Below are 15,838 nucleotides of genomic sequence, written 5' to 3'. Positions count from 1 at the left end.
CTGGTGGATGAAATGCAAATAAGTATGACTTCTCAAGCAAACTCTTTTCTGTTATAAAAATAGAATTCTTTTCAAAATAATCTACAGATTTCTTTTTAAGGTGAGGCATTTCACTATCACTCTAAAACAGCAAGGCTGTCAGTTTCAATAGAAAATATGAAGCTTTAGAGAGAGATCTGCCAGTCTATCGGTCTATCTGATTGGAGAGGACTAGTACGGCCCCCCAACTGCTCCTCCTCCTCGTTCCCACCGGACGGTGTATTTTTGCCAGCTTCTCCTTCTTTTTGCATATTCTATGATTTTTCAAAAGAGAGTCTCCTTTTAAACTAGATACACCTTTTACAGGTAAACAAAAAGAAGTTTCAGCTCCTTGAAGCTCCTGAAATGTCCAGGCGGTTCCAAAAGTGTTAAAAAAATGTTCTCTTAAACTACACAAAGGTTTAAAAACAAACAAACAAACAAAAAGAAAACACAACAACAGCGCAGGTACGTGACATACTGGCTTTCCAAACAAGCGCATGAAATAAGAATAAAAATGAACTAAAAAGAGGAAAACAATAAAAAATATACAACTCTGTATAACAAGTTAAAGCAAAGTCCTACAGTAGAGAAGGCAACAAACATGACTGAATAGAACAAACAAAAGAACAAAACGGGAAAACACTGATGCTACAAATAAATTGAAATATATGTACAAGACCCTGTTTTCCTTTTGTTTGTATGTATGCACATTTGTGTGTGTACGTGTATGCAGGTGTGTCAGCAATTGCCATAGTGTGTTGGTTCTTTAGTGTGGAGTTCTTGCGAGTCCGTTTCTCGCTGGTTGATGAAACAGCGTTCTCATTATTTCATCGTCTCCTGCAGTTCCTCATAGAAAACATCCTCTCTGACAGAGGCGCTGTCCGCTTGAAAAAAACAAGTTAAACTGTGTCCAAAATCCTGCTGTATCTCCGTCACTTCCTGCCAGTTAACAACCGTTGGAGCCAAGTGGATCCAAAACGCTTTTCGCCGTGATCACGACCATGACGTGCGTTCCTAAGAGCTACCAGACTGAGCCTAACCGTGTCTGATCCTGACTGCTCTCCCTACAGCCGATGCTGAGCCTGTTCATCGTTACCAGATGACGCTGGAGATGCTGGTTTCTCTTGGCAGCAGGGGGAGCATGGCGTTGTTGGCATGCGCCTCCTCCAGGCTGTGCTCTCGGCTCTTCCCGGGAGGCCTCTGTCCGTTCAGCAGTGTCAGCGGGATGTTGCAGTAGGTGTGCTGGTTCCCCAGAGAGGAGAGAGGTGGCAGGGTCCCACCAGGGGGTATGTCATACTCGTAGCTGCGGTAGTACTGTTTCTGCCTCATGGTGGTGTGGTAGGTGTTGTGGAAAGAGGAGCGCAGCTCGGGGTGGGCGGTGGCCATGGCGGTGGAGGTGGCTGCTGCCATGGAGATGGCGGAGACGGTCTGCAGCTCTCCAAAGGGGCCCTGCTCGCTGACGTCCAGCGCCGGCTCGTGGGTGAGCATGGGCTCTGTGCGCCTGAACGGCATCTCGTACTGCAGCTGCTTCCAGAACTTGGAGTTGAGCTTGTTGCTCTTGGTGCCGCGCCACTTGATGACAGTGAGGGTTTTAATGGTGTGCTTGAGGGCCTCCACCTCCTGGTAGTTCATGATGCCGCGCAACTCGGCACACTCGATCAGGATGACTTTGATCTCACCGGTCACGAGCATGTTGCGCAGCCGCGTCTCCAGCTCAAAGATGCTCCACCCCCGCCGCACCACGTAGTTGGGCGTCATGACTATAATGAGGCGTTTGCTCTGGTCCACACAGCGTGCCACGTCCTCTATGTAGGCTGCAGGGAACGAGAGGTAAAGGAAAAAAAGAACAGAGATGCATAATACATGAGAGTGGCAAAATAGAAGAGCAACATACATCCAGTTTGAGCTTGAGATATGATTTAATGAGGACAGGACCACAACACTTAATAATGATGATGGTGATGATGATGAACATACAGAAACACAAGACACAAAACACAAGACAATGACAGGTGGCTATTTTGCTGTCCACCTCCACCATCTGGTCTAATTACATCAATTTTAGTCTGGGGTTTATAGTGTGCAGAGTGAGACATAGGGGCTTGTATCTATGTGTATAGATACATATCTAAAAGCATGTGTTTGTACAGCTGGACATGAGTCTTGTACTGGTGCAGTGTAGAGCATTGTTCTATGTATTCTAATCAATAATATGGGCGGCAAACCGACAGACAAAGTTAAGTGCTGCACGAAATGGCAATGTTTGATAAAGCTGCGCAGTGTCTTGGATTAGGCTCAGCCTCTGACTACTGAACTGGGCCGGGTGCTTCAGATCACACAACAGCGCCACTCTGAGCGTCTCTCTGAACATTCCTAGGTGCAGGAAATGACAGCGGCTGATAAAAGAGGAAAAGACTGAGGGCGAGTACCTCCAAAGAGTCGTGTGTCATCCTGGTAATGCTCATTGGTGAGACCTAAACATAAACATTTTAACATTCAGGTCACAGGCAGAACACAGTACAGACACAGAAACATGCTCAACACAGTTGTCAAAGTGGTCGCATCTCCTCTCACTCATCTCTTTTATTTCACATGTGATTAATGGCATACCATGTTTTCCTGATTGGACATTCATCTACAATGATTCTGCTTGGCACTGACGCTGGCGGCAATTTTCTTTTGATTAAAGGAAAGAGGCGGCTCAGTCAGCAGGGCTCAGAGCCTTCACACATTTCCCACTGATGTTTAATTCTGTCTGGACCAACTAGGACGTGTTTGCGTTTTATCTGTTCCACATGAAGCCTACAGTACAAACACACAGCATCACTACTAACTAGAGCACACTGTGTACCGCTGGCACAGACGGACTACTAAGCAGAGTTAGCGCGCGTGAGAATATGTTCAGACAGAATTTTCATGGGTTCATTAATGCATGGATGAAAACCAGGGAGGATGATAAATGTGTTCAATATATCAGCTCCTGGTAAGAACTGTATACTGTCTGCCCATGTAAGTAGAACATAATATGACAACAGCCAGTGTGAAATACTATGATCTTCTACTCTTATCCAGAGAGATTTGTTGAGAGTCTTGGACTGAATATTGCCTTTTCCTTCGTCCCTTACTTGGAAATGTCGAACAATCACCCGCTCAGCATTTGAAAGTGTGAGTGTACTCTGCTTGAATCTGCCCAAACAGCACAAAACATTGAAACACAAGACAGAGACAGTGAAAAACAAGACAAACTACACACAACAACACTTCACGCTAATGAGGGCAACTAGTTAACAGGTTTGGGAGCAGGGCCACGCCTCAACCGCACCTCTAATCACCTGTCAAGCCTGCTTCTACCTGGTTAACCCATTCAGTCCTTCTTCAAGCTTAATGGCTTGCATCAATCAACCAATCAACCAATCAGTCAATCAAAGCTACCTTCAACTTCACCATAGTATCAGATTCAGGAAGTCCATACTCATTCACTCGGCAGTTGTAGAAATAATCCTTCGCCAAAGATCGATCTCCCTCATCATGCAGTTCATGCGTAGACTCACATTAATATCTGCCCAACACCACCTCACGCTCGCGGGAACCGCAACAGCGTCGCTGGTTCATTGTCCCCCTTTTAATTTCATAAACTCAGATTCTTGGCCCCAGAATCAAACATCCACGCCATACCAGTCCCGCCATATTCAACCGCACCAGTCCACACAGTGCTCACCCTACTCTGAAAATCCGCTTCTCCACCATCCAGACCTACAGTATCAACCGTTTTCATCAAACATCCACCTCCCAATCAAAGGCTCGTGAAAACAGGAACTCACCCTCACAGCAAAATGCCTGACACTCGCTTCCGACCCGCTCAGCCTCTACATCCATTTTCAATTTAACTCTAGAATCCATATTCTCGCTGACTTTTTTCAGCATCCGTAGTGCTCCAAATACCCCAACAGCTTTACCCATAATCCCTCTCTTCATCAGTCTATCTGACATTGTCATTCATGCTGTCTTGTATTCACACACGCACACAGGAGTAAAACCAACAAGCTTGGAACTTCATTCTCCATGTACATTTTCTATTTTCTGCTCTATCTCAGCCCACACAGGCTGCTGACCAAATACATCAGGTATGCCGCCAAGGCCTCGCCTAAAAACCCACACTTTCTCTCTGAAACAGGGAAAATGGCCACTGGATTCTGGTTTCTTCCACACAACTGGCATATCTTCAGAACACTATTCCTGCCATTTTTCCGCATTAGTTAGACTGAGCATGCCAGATCAAACCGTTCAAGTCCTCGGCCATCTCAGCCTTATTGCTCCGACATTTGCCTATTAACTTAACGATCTCTGTGCAGCTCATTCCCACCTCAGCTCCATTTAAATTCTGCTGACTTTCACAGGCCCAAAATCAGCTTGGGCGACTCGACGCCTGGGCTGGATTCCCACATATTCATCCCCTTCCTCACACCCATCCATCTATCCTCAACGTCCAATACTTCCTCATTTCATTACACCTGTTGTGGCGTGGTCCTTGCTGGTGAGTGACAAAACTCGCAGCAACTACAGTATACAAGCAAGTGTAAATGTCCTCACGCTCCGATACAATATGTTACATGAGCATATGTTTACAAGCACGCACACGCAGACAGTCACGGAGCTTACTTCCTGTTGGAATGAGGTCTCGATCTGGGATGAAGAGTTTGTAGCCATAATGTTTCTCCAGGACGTCAGGGAGGATCTCCAGGGCGAAACGCTCCTCCTCCCTGGTCTCCTGACTCCACTGGTCAGGGTCCACTTTGGTGTAGGACAGGTATGCATCATAGTCTTTGTTTTCTGAAAAACAGAGACAAACAGAGAACAAAGTTGCACCAGATGCATTGACATCCAGCTCCTCTCCTGTGGCACAATCAAAAACTTCTATACACATGCTGTGTACTAGATGTAAAATATGTGGACATTACACCCATCTTTGCTTGAATGGGGTTGAGGCCATGTGCAGACCAGTCTAGATCTTTCACACCAACGTTAGAAAGCTATTTCTCTCTGGATCGCTCTGTGCACAGAGGTACTGTCAGTTCAACCAGGAGAAATACTTGTTCAAATCACGTGTTAGCATCCTTAGTTGGAACAAAGTGGCCTAGATCAGACACAAACCAAAAATACATAAGAGCATTTGGACAGGACTGCCCAATACCTCTGGCCATAAAGTGCATATGAGAAATAGATTGGGGTTAAATGGAAAAATACCTAAACCAAGATTCAAGCAGTACCCTCTTCCCCACCTCAAAATGATTTCCCAGTAGACAGTGGGAAGAACTGAGAAGGCAGAAAATAGAAGATGGGGGAAAAAACAGTACTGGTGACATGTTCAGTAAGCCCTAGTCATTATGCTCTGAGGAAACCGAAGTGGGGGCCATCCAAAATGGGAATATGGGCTTTCTCACAAACTCTTTGAGGAGCACACACGGCTTTGAAACTCACTGGGAAGGCCAGGGCTGCGCTTGATAGGATCCAAACATCAAACAAGGCTTTCAAATTTTCAAATTAGCAACCAACCTTGCAAATTAACCACCTAGCAAACTTGGAAAATCAAAAACAGCTTGTATCGGCAGTCCCCGACGGTATGACTTAATCATGTGGAAGTTTGAGTCAACAAAACAGTGTGTAATAGATAATTCATGCTACTGTAGAAACAACCCAGTGATTCAAAAACGAGTTCAGTCATTCCAGAATTTTTGAAAAGAAAGCAGAACGAGTCAAAATACAAAGCAAGAAGGGAAGATACTGGGACACAAACAGATGCAAAAGCTGGAGCAGAAGTTAACTATGTTCTGTGGAGAAAACAAAAAGTTGCCCTCCAATTTCAGGCTGTTTAGGCCCCTATTTGTCGCTCAGGGAAGGAGCTTCGAGCCTGCCAGTCCCCACGTCCCGCTATCTGGCCTTCGACAGCAGAGGGTGGGCATCATTCCATGACATATTGAGACTGATCTCTTTTTAAATGGGCAACAAATTGAAAATCTGTCTCCTCTATTCCATATGCAGCCATACATACACACACACACACATGCACATAGGCACACCTCTACACTAACAGCTGAGAGGGTTGAGAAGGGAGAAAGAGGACATCTGTATCTAGGATAGAGGCTCTGACAGCACACACAAACACAGACACACAAAAGCTTCTGCACATGGGTAAAAAAAACCCCAGAACATATTCACATCAACCCACACAGGCGCAAACACACTCATCGCAGCTCGCCTGACATCGAATGTTTGGACAAGAAAGGCGTGGTGAAAAAAGTGAGAACAAGTCAGAGGTCAGGGGGCTTCAGGCAGCAACAGAGAGAAGATTCCTTTGTGACTCTTAGCGCCGTCTTTACCTCCATCCACGTCCTCGCTGCCAAAGTGCCTCCTATAGAAAAGCATCAGCTCTATCTTGTAGCATTTGTAGAGGGAGATGAGGAAGATGAGTAGCAGCAGGATCGCTCCCAGCCCTCCTGCCAGCTCCACGGTGTACATGAGCTCTGCTGAGGACGACACACACATACACACACCAGAAAATATTAAAAACTGCTGAGACAATCACGGTGCAGGACTTATGAATACGCAAAAACAGGCAGCTGACTTATTTATGCACCAGGCCGGACTCATCGCGCCACCGTTAAACCCACGGGATGAGGCACTTTTACACGTTTACGTTTGCTGGAAGAGCTCGGCTCAGAATGAAGTCTTCGGGGGGGAAGAGGCATGAGGCTCATAATGACTTTGGGAAAAATGAGAGGGCACAGCGCAGCGAGACACATGGAGGGAAAAAAGGAGATGATGAGAAATCGGGTTCATTTCTTTTAGAGCAGCACAGGAGTGACACAGCTCTGCACTTTGGCTGTCATCTATAGTGGGACAGTCCTGGACACGGGTGGAGGCAGTTTCACAACAAGAGCCTTCAGTTTACTCATATCACTCACTCCGCTCTCCATCATACCTCCTCTTCACTCTCTCCTCAGAGCTCCTTTGTTTCTCCTCCCCCCTCTCTTCTCTCCCTCTGTCTCTATATTCGTTTCTCTTCTCTATTATCTCCTCTCCATCTCCCCAGAGCCCTAGCTTGGGGAAGGATGACTTATGTTGTGTATGAAAGCAGCATTTACCTGGCTGGCTCAGCTAGAACCGGTTCACCTTATATCTCTGTCACTGCGGGCTGAAAGTGCCATGGCAACCCCGATGCATATGCTATATGATCACAGATTATGGACAATGACATATACAAGTGACCTCAATATTAAGTTATAAAATCGTATTTCTTTTCAGGAAATGAGTTCAAATAGCACCGGTGACATGAGAGATCCTCACTATTTTTCAGTGCAGGCCATTTTATTTGAGTCGCTTGTTTTTTTCACACAAGAGGAGTAATTCTTACACATCCTTGGCTGCTAAATTGCTAAAATGACAGGTTGCAATGGAATGAAGCGAAGCTACCCAACCACATTTTTTCATGTGAATAAACAGTTTAAGAGTGAATGTTTATTTTAATTTAAGGATTAATATTAGACTAAATAATAAATAACACCACATGCACATCTGTATGGTGAACACAGAGATAAGAGTGGTTATTATCTGACCTACCAGCACCACTAAAGCACTATATATTGTTAAATCAAAGTATTTTAAAAATTGAGGTTATGTGCTGAACTATTTCTTGACCGGTTGCAAAGGCTCCAGGAAATTACTGTTCCCTGTGTTTATGCTAAGCTACGCTACCCAGCTCCAGGCCATACCTTCATTTAGTCCTTTAAATAAGACAGATTTTCTGTATCAGTCAGCATGTTATCCTTGATGTTTTTCATGAACAACAACTAATACTCTATCTCAGAATGACAGCGCTGTTTTGGCCCTGTAATATGTCATTTCTGTAATTGAATGCTTTTAACCAATTAGCGGCAATCATCCTCACTCTCTAAGTTGTTTATGTTTCGCTGGCCACCACTTCCCTTCTGCCTTCTCCCTTTTTCTATTTCTCTCTTTATTGTGAGATGGAAGGAGAGGCAGCCTGCGGAGGGATTCACAGACCTGCTGCAGGGCTTATGAGTGATGAAACATGAAATAAACATCAGAATAATGTGGGAGACAGAGAGAGACAGATCCACACTTGAAGTCTTTCTTAGCATCCCTTTCCTTGGAAATGCTGCTTTGACAGAGGGAGTTAAACGAAATTGTCTACAAAGACCACTCAATTGGGTCATATACAAAAGACAGTCAACAGAGACAGAGATTAAAGCGGGGAGACAGGCAGATAAAGACTTTAAATGTAATTGTATGCTGAACTTATTGGCCTGTTGGGAAAAGCTGAGGACCAATTTGCTGTTTAAACAGCCATCAAATTACCCCTCTTTGCAGGGTGACAACCAGTGCATGAAAAGAGCTTCAGACAAGTCATGCTAGAGAGCCGAGATAGCTACCCAGCTGCTGGGGCACATGTAGGAAGAAACGACACAACCAAACAGAGCTCAAGCACAGATTGTTAACACAAGTTTGGGTGGAAGAAGAGATGAAGAATGGAGAAGAAAGGAAAAAATGAAAGGATGCTGTTTAAAAGAGCACTGTAAGGTCTTAGGGTGTATGAAAATTTTCTTTATCCTATTTAAAGAAAATGATGATATCGGAAGTGATGTTGAAGAAGATACATGTGAAATCTTGTGCAATAACTGATTTTTTTTAATTTTTTTTTTTTACCACTTAAGTGCAGCAAAAACACAGTTGCCAATTCACAAATATAGCAGATATGTAGCAACGTTAGCATTCATTTGTATTCATGTTTTGGGCCATCTGTTGAATGTCAGTCTTCTTCGGTTTGATCTCCAAGGCTTAAAGGTCAATATGTGCCTCTAACTTTGTTTGCTGTTTGCTAGCTTTAACCACTGGATGCAGCTGCCTGTTGTGCCTGGAAACATTGACAAGAGCAGCGAGAGTCAATCACAACAGAAAAGTGTGGGCCATCAAACCAAAACAATGAGCTGAAAGACGCTAAAACGTTCTGTCGAGCCGAGGGAAACTGCAGCGTTGGATGATAATACTCTTTGGGTTTGTCCCTACAAGTGACCCCTTTCACACTAGACATGCATTATTCATCAAAACATTTTGATGACAGCAGCCTTAACCCCTTTATCACCAATGAAGCAGTGAATGCTGCCAAACTTTGCTCACAACACACAGAAGTTTAATTTGAATTCTAGTGGAGATCGTAGAGCTTCAAAAGATGCCAAATATATCAGGCTGAAGTTTGGGGAAATGTGTGTAAAATTATGCACAAGACCTCTAGAATATTTCCATTTGATGAAATGGAACAGCCAGGCTTTGAATATTTCATCCATCATATAGCTTTAAAGAAGAGCTGGAACCAATAATATATAATATATACTGTCAGACAGCGAGGAAGAAGATGCTTTTCCCAACCTCAAAGTCACTTGCGGGAAAATGCCAAAAAAAGCCTGTCTGTTAAGGAGTTAACACTCAGCGAGGTTGCAGTGGGAAATGTCAAAAAGCCCTTACCTCGCCTGAGGAGCTGGATGGTAGCTTGGCGACGGCCGTTACCATTTTCCACATAACAGGAATAATTTCCCAGGTCCTCCTCCTCCAAGGAGTCAATAGTCAAGGAAATGGCCACTTCATGCTCACCAAGATGCTCCTTGACAATCCTGCAAGACAAACAAAAACATACTGAGCCTGTTCACTCAGTAGATGAGAAGTAGAGTCTCTCCAACATGTAATCAGGGCAAGTAAATGTGATGGCAACACGTGTGTGTGATGGGGCTTCAAGAGTCATGATCCAGAGTGCAGAAATCACAGAACTGCCCTTGTGCAGTGTGTTCCTGCACAACTGTACCTCGACGAGGCCCCTTTGGTGTCACTGTAAGTACTTCATGGCATGTTAATTTCTTTCTCTGCACTCAAAACATATGAGAAATGAAAATCAATAAGGGCTCCTCCTCGGAGTGTGCCGAAGAGGGGGGGGGGGGCATCAAATACTGGCAATCAGAGGAAATCTTTTTATAGCGGATGCCATGGTAACCGCGAGAAGGAGAGAAAGTAATATTCCATAAAGTAAATGAGTGTCCCCCGCTGGGCTGCTTGAGCCTGATGGAGGAGAGAATGGGGAGATAATGCTCCTTCATACCTTAGACACACTACTTAGCCCACTTTTACAGCACCCTCAGCACAAACGACAGTTTGGAGGAAACAAAGTGCAAATGAGAAAGAAATCTCCTCTGTTTGTTTGCGTGTGTGTGTGTGTGTGTGTATCATCTACTGTATGTGTTAATAACGGCTATGTGTTGAGAAAGAGGAGTGGGATGAGGGAAGAGGAGAGCGTTTGTGAGCGTGTGGGGGGATAATGACTCTCTAAAGCATCTCTCTTCTCTCTCGCCTTCAAACCGATAAACTCCACATGAGGACAGCTTGTTGGGGAGATTTGGCATCAGTAATTGAAAGTGTATCGTGGGCTTTGTGTAGAGAGGCTGAGGCAGTGCTGATGATATTTGTAGTTTCAGCTGAGTTTGTTGTGCAGTGGGGTGGGGTGGATTGGGGTGGAGGGTGCTGTGGCGCTAGGAGAAGGAGGCACGGGAATAATTCATGTCTCTCCAGGGAGTGGTGGGTACTTTGAAGCCTCCAGTTTCGCATTAGCACACTACATGAGCCAACACAGCTCGCTTCCACACAACCTGATGAATAGCGACCAACGCTGTTCAACCTGCGCCTCAAATGGAGACGATGAGGACCTGAAGTTCGATGGATAACAAGGTCCAGGTGAAGTGCAGAGATACAGACGAGAACTGAATGAAGTCTCATAGCACAAATACATAAACAGCTGGGCTGCAGTGTGAATTTGAACCACACTCGCCAAGCAGCATCTATTGTAAGATGGTTCTTCACTAGTGGATCCAAGTGTAGAATTTGAAGTAAATCTTTGTAAAACTCCTCCACTTTTCTGCTGGGTTATTGAATTTATCAATACAGAGTTAGCTGAATGAGTAAATCGCAAACATCTTCTCAAATTATGGCTGCAGGCACATTTTCTTTTCAATATTCTCTCCTTCCTCATGAGCAAAACCTCTGTGTTTGCTCATTTAGTGATCAATTTTCTCCTGTACATTCAATTCAACGCACACCTGCAAAACACCAACTGAATTGGGTCAATAGCATATCGATCACCTCCTTCATTATGCTGAGCCGGATTTGCTTTGCTAATTTATTAATCTCTGCATGCTATGCTAATGTCCAGTCATCCATGCTATGATAACAACAATAGCCTTGTCCCGGTGGCGCAAATGAGAATTTATGGGCTCGGGTTACCATAGAAATGAACTCCTCCAAATCAATAGGTGTAGTCGGGTAAATAAATGCCTGCAGAAACTCTGAGCCCAATGTATGAGTTTTCGTCTCTAAGCTCAAGTTTGGCTGCAGATGCATTAGTAATAAAGCTAAGAGTGTGTGGGTGCCAGCCTGAAGAAGCGAGGTAACCCATAGAAACATGCACACTCTATCATCTGAAAGGGAGACTTGGCTGCAGGCTAAGCAAAGATTTCTACATGTGTACTTTCTCCTCTCCTTTCTCTCCATTGCTCCTCGTCTTCGCCTCGTCCACGTTATGGAAGCAAAACCGGGGCGCTGGCTGAATGTGAGCCAGTTTATGGTAGCAGCATCAGCAACAGAGAGTGGATGATCAAATACATTATTGATCCGCTGCATGAAATATTGGTATGAATTATTGAAAAGATAACCCCTCAGCCAGTGAGCGGGGGAATCCTGGTGTCGGGGAGTAATGGAGGAAGCGGGAGACGGAGAGCGAGGCAGACAGGAGAGCAGCGCTGGTGGCTACAATGAGATTTGTTTCTGTTGCATGTTCATATCAGTGCACAAGCAAACTCAGTATCACAGATGAGTCTTCTTCACTTTCCTCCTCAGTGACTTCTACCATATTTCTTTCTACCTCTTCCCTGTCTGCTGCCTCTCTCTCTCTCTCCTCCCCTCCAACCCCTCCTCCTCAGCTCCCCATGGTCCATCTGCATGCTGCTATAGGTGGGTGCAGCGAGGGAGATAGCGACAGTGGCGGCAGTGTGAAAAATGGCGGTTGTTAGCCATCTGACAGGGCTGTCTCCCCAGAGCTGCAGCCTCTCCAAACAGCCCTAATGGGAAACATGCACATGGACCAGCGGATGGACTTGTTTAAATGTGCTACACCACTAAGAGCGAGCGACATGGAAATGGGCTTGTTTTAAATGTGCTTAGAGCCCTGAAAGCTTGTTGAACAAATTTTACAACGTTACACTGAAGGGAAATGGAAAGACAGGAGACGTTACAGAAACTGCTTTTCAGCACATTTACACTTGGTGCTGAATGTCAGAAATTTCATACTGTACATGTACAGTATACTGCTATATTATGACCATAATTTTACAGAAAGAAAGTCCATGTCCTGCTTTCATTCCTGTTTCACAGCATGGTCAGCAGAATAAACCAGCAATTGCTCATCCTGTTCTGCAGCTGATAATTAGAAATTTAAGAAAAAAATGCTTGCCATGGAAAGAAATGTTTAGACAGAGGAAAAATAAACTTCTTCCCATGTACAAACTTCCTTCCTTTCCCTTTCCAGAGGAAAAATAATGCAGCACAGTCAGAAGCTCAACTGGCAAGAGAATCTCTAACTGCATGTCACACGGTGAGGGACGTTTTCCAAAAAATCTGAGCAATTACTTCTGTGTTTTAGTTACATGTATTACCTCAACTATTTAACACTATGTGAACATTTCATGAATTGACTGCACAACATATTTTTTTTAATCTTTCTTAGTATTTGTTTAGCAGCTTTGATCACTGAAACTGAAAATCGAGTAAGCCATTATAGATTAGTAAAGCCAGGAACGTAAAGGACAGTCCTGTATCTTACACAATCACTGTATCAGTTACAAGTTTCAGTCAGAAAATATTTTGCAGACACTTGAAACTTGCTTGAGATAATCCGTCATGATGCATTATTCACCACCTGTAGTTATTTTCAGATTTTTGTCAGAACTGGTAATGCAGCTGCACACAAGGACTGCTTTGAAAACTCTCTTTGTTGCAGCGCTTGCCAACGCTCCAGCAGCCCTGACTGAGTCAGCTGCAGAGCAACTTTTTAATGCAAGAAAAAACAAAAAAAAACCCCACCATTTTCTTTTCTCATTGTTGTAGTTTGCTGTTTTTTTTTTTTATTGTCTTGACATTTGGACAGCATATCTGGTAAATGCAGTGAGGCATGAGACAAATGCTCAGTTTGAAACTGTGGCACTGGGAGTACTTTATAATGCAGTTAATAAAGTAGAGTATCACTCTTGTTGCAGAATAATTTTCTCCTTTCAGGGCTGTGAGTTTCTCTTCACTAACACAGTGATAAACAGGCTTAAGAAGCAACAGAATACATAGAAAGCATTATGCCATTAGGATAAATACAGTTACCTGGCCAGTCTACCTGCGCAGGGAACACCTGCACACACACACCTTGAATTGGGTTGCCAGTTTGTGCTGACAGATGGGTTGAAGCTGTATGTAGTATGTGGATTGTGAGTGTAGATTGTGTTTTTTGCACAATCTGGCAACTTGGGTGGTGTCAGACAAACATAAAAAAGCTATGTCACCTCACCTTAATGTTGTGATCCTTGCATTAGGTTACTGTTATCTGTCTCTGTATGTGACGTACGCAATTCTGTCATAACTGTGCACGATGCAATGAGGTATCCTGTTTCCACAATAATGTAGCCTAATTCAAACAAAAACCAAAGGTGACAAAATGAATGAATTATGATTTAAAACAAGCCTCACGTCTCTGCATGATGTTCAGACCATTGCACAAAAAATGCAAACCAGCAGCTGCTTGGGAGGCAGCAAATAAATCTCTAGAAAATGGTTGCTGTAGTGTATGCAATTTGGAGGTAATGAGCTGGTATCATCCTTTATTATTTTCCAGTGAATTTATCTGCGTATGCTATTAATTCCTCCTTACTGCCACGTCCAAGGAAATGAATTTTAACCGAGCAGTGTTTCTTACTTGATGTCGCTCTCCTGAACTCTCTCCTCGTCCAAGTCCTCTATGAACTTCTCTCCCTTCATCCAGTAGATGAGTGGGCTGGCGTCGCTGTACCCAAAAAACGCCCGGCAAGTCAGGTTCAAAGCACTTCCTGCAAAGACATGAGATGACATGCTGTCACTCTTGATTGTCCTGCTGGCTTGTTAAAGGCATGTGTTTCATGTGCACGGCCCGAAAAAGACTGTATCATATCAGCGCCTCCAAAGCCGGTGACAGCAACAGAAACACTTCATGTTATTTGGCTGGTGACATGCGCATTCAAAATTCTTTGTAATTTGTGCATCACACACACACATACGCAATTGCACACTCTTGTCCGCAGTCATAAGTACACACACATACACACGTGTTCTCGCACAAAATTCATGCCTAAAGTGGTCACATGAGAGAACATGTAAGCTGGACACTCAACAGACCTTGGGGGACGCGTAGCTGTGATTAAAAGAGACAGCCTTTTCCTTTAACGCAGAGTTGAGGGGAAAATCTCATGTTTTGATTCGCTCATGTGAATGGCACACACATACAGTAGCCTGACCTGAAAGCAAGTAAACAGGAGTGAACACATGAGGGCACTCAAGAGCTTCCGAAAACCCCCCTCGAGACTGTGAGTCCATGAGAGAAGAGAAGGCAAAAGGAAGTGAGAGGAGGCTGACACTAACATTATTTTATTTAGAGCTGCTGCTGGGTATGAAGGGAGGTCAGGTGTCAACAACTGCTGTTTGCTGAGAGTTGATGTGTGGAAGAATAAGTAATTGTCACTGAGGAGTCAATAGGGTTTTTTGCTCTGTGAATTGATGGATTATCTCTCGGAGAGGGCAAGTATTGAGTGGAGAGAAAAAGAAGATACTTCATGCACCAATTAAAAAAAAAAAGGTTCCTCTTTAAATCTAATTCAATAACACTAGAGGTATCGTGGTGCAATTTGAGAGAAATTAGAAATTCAATACCATTGCTGAGTTACACGTAACAAGAGGAAAATGTAAACCAAATGTTACATGTAGCACTGGTGTGAGCTGATTAGAGTTGGCATAAAGAGGCCCCTTGTTACCACTCATGCAAGACCTTCAGTGCCCATGAACTGTGCATGTATTAGGCTGGTGAACATAAAGAAAGAGCATTGTTGCCGTATACTATGCATGCTTATTTTGCATTCCTCTGAAGTGGCATTCTCAAAAGGCCCGGGGTTGCAGCAATCACATGCCGCTGCCTTTCAGTGAACCACACAGCAACATGTAAACAACACACAGATGAGGGAGGCTCATCGCGCAGCACACACTGTAATGCTGTAACACATGCTGCACGGTGGAGGCATCGCTCCTCAAGGGAGAGCCAGCACTGTGTCTGGCTCCAAGGCATGTGGCTTGGGAAGCACTGGGAGGAAGGCGTGGAGGGGATGCTTTACCCTGTTTTCACAGCAGGATTTATGAGCAGGAGTGCAAGGTAAACTGTACTGGTATGGGGCATGTATTCATTAATCCTGCCAAGCATGTGACAGCACCATGGACAGCTCCCTATAGTCTTCTGAAGGGAATGGAAAGTAAACTGTAGTTAATGTACTTAATGACAGCCTCAAATATAAAGTCTAATCTCTGATACAGTGTGATGCTGAAGACTGTTAGTGGATTGCATTACATTTTAGTGGGGTCTCCATTTTTATTTGTGGCGATCTTTGCGCGCCACTTGCAACCCTGCCCCTTTCCTCCAATG

General features: G+C 44.2%; 1 protein-coding gene across 1 annotated transcript in view; it reads right to left on the bottom strand.

Moving 5' to 3' along the window:
- Positions 1-1,113: 1,113 nt before the first annotated feature.
- The window catches only part of il1rapl1a (interleukin 1 receptor accessory protein-like 1a), a 93,098-nt gene continuing 78,373 nt past the window's right edge, over positions 1,114-15,838 (bottom strand). Inside the window, exons 6-11 of the mRNA XM_041951040.1 lie at positions 14,093-14,222; positions 9,562-9,707; positions 6,399-6,545; positions 4,681-4,851; positions 2,451-2,495; positions 1,114-1,835 (exon numbers count right to left, since the gene is read on the bottom strand). Of these exons, the coding sequence (XP_041806974.1) occupies positions 1,114-1,835; positions 2,451-2,495; positions 4,681-4,851; positions 6,399-6,545; positions 9,562-9,707; positions 14,093-14,222 (1,361 nt within the window). The remainder of the gene's footprint in view (positions 1,836-2,450; positions 2,496-4,680; positions 4,852-6,398; positions 6,546-9,561; positions 9,708-14,092; positions 14,223-15,838) is intronic.

The sequence above is a fragment of the Chelmon rostratus genome, chromosome 13 (genome assembly GCF_017976325.1).
Source record: "Chelmon rostratus isolate fCheRos1 chromosome 13, fCheRos1.pri, whole genome shotgun sequence".
Lineage (NCBI taxonomy): Eukaryota > Metazoa > Chordata > Actinopteri > Chaetodontiformes > Chaetodontidae > Chelmon > Chelmon rostratus.
This window is presented reverse-complemented; position numbering and strand designations above follow the sequence as displayed.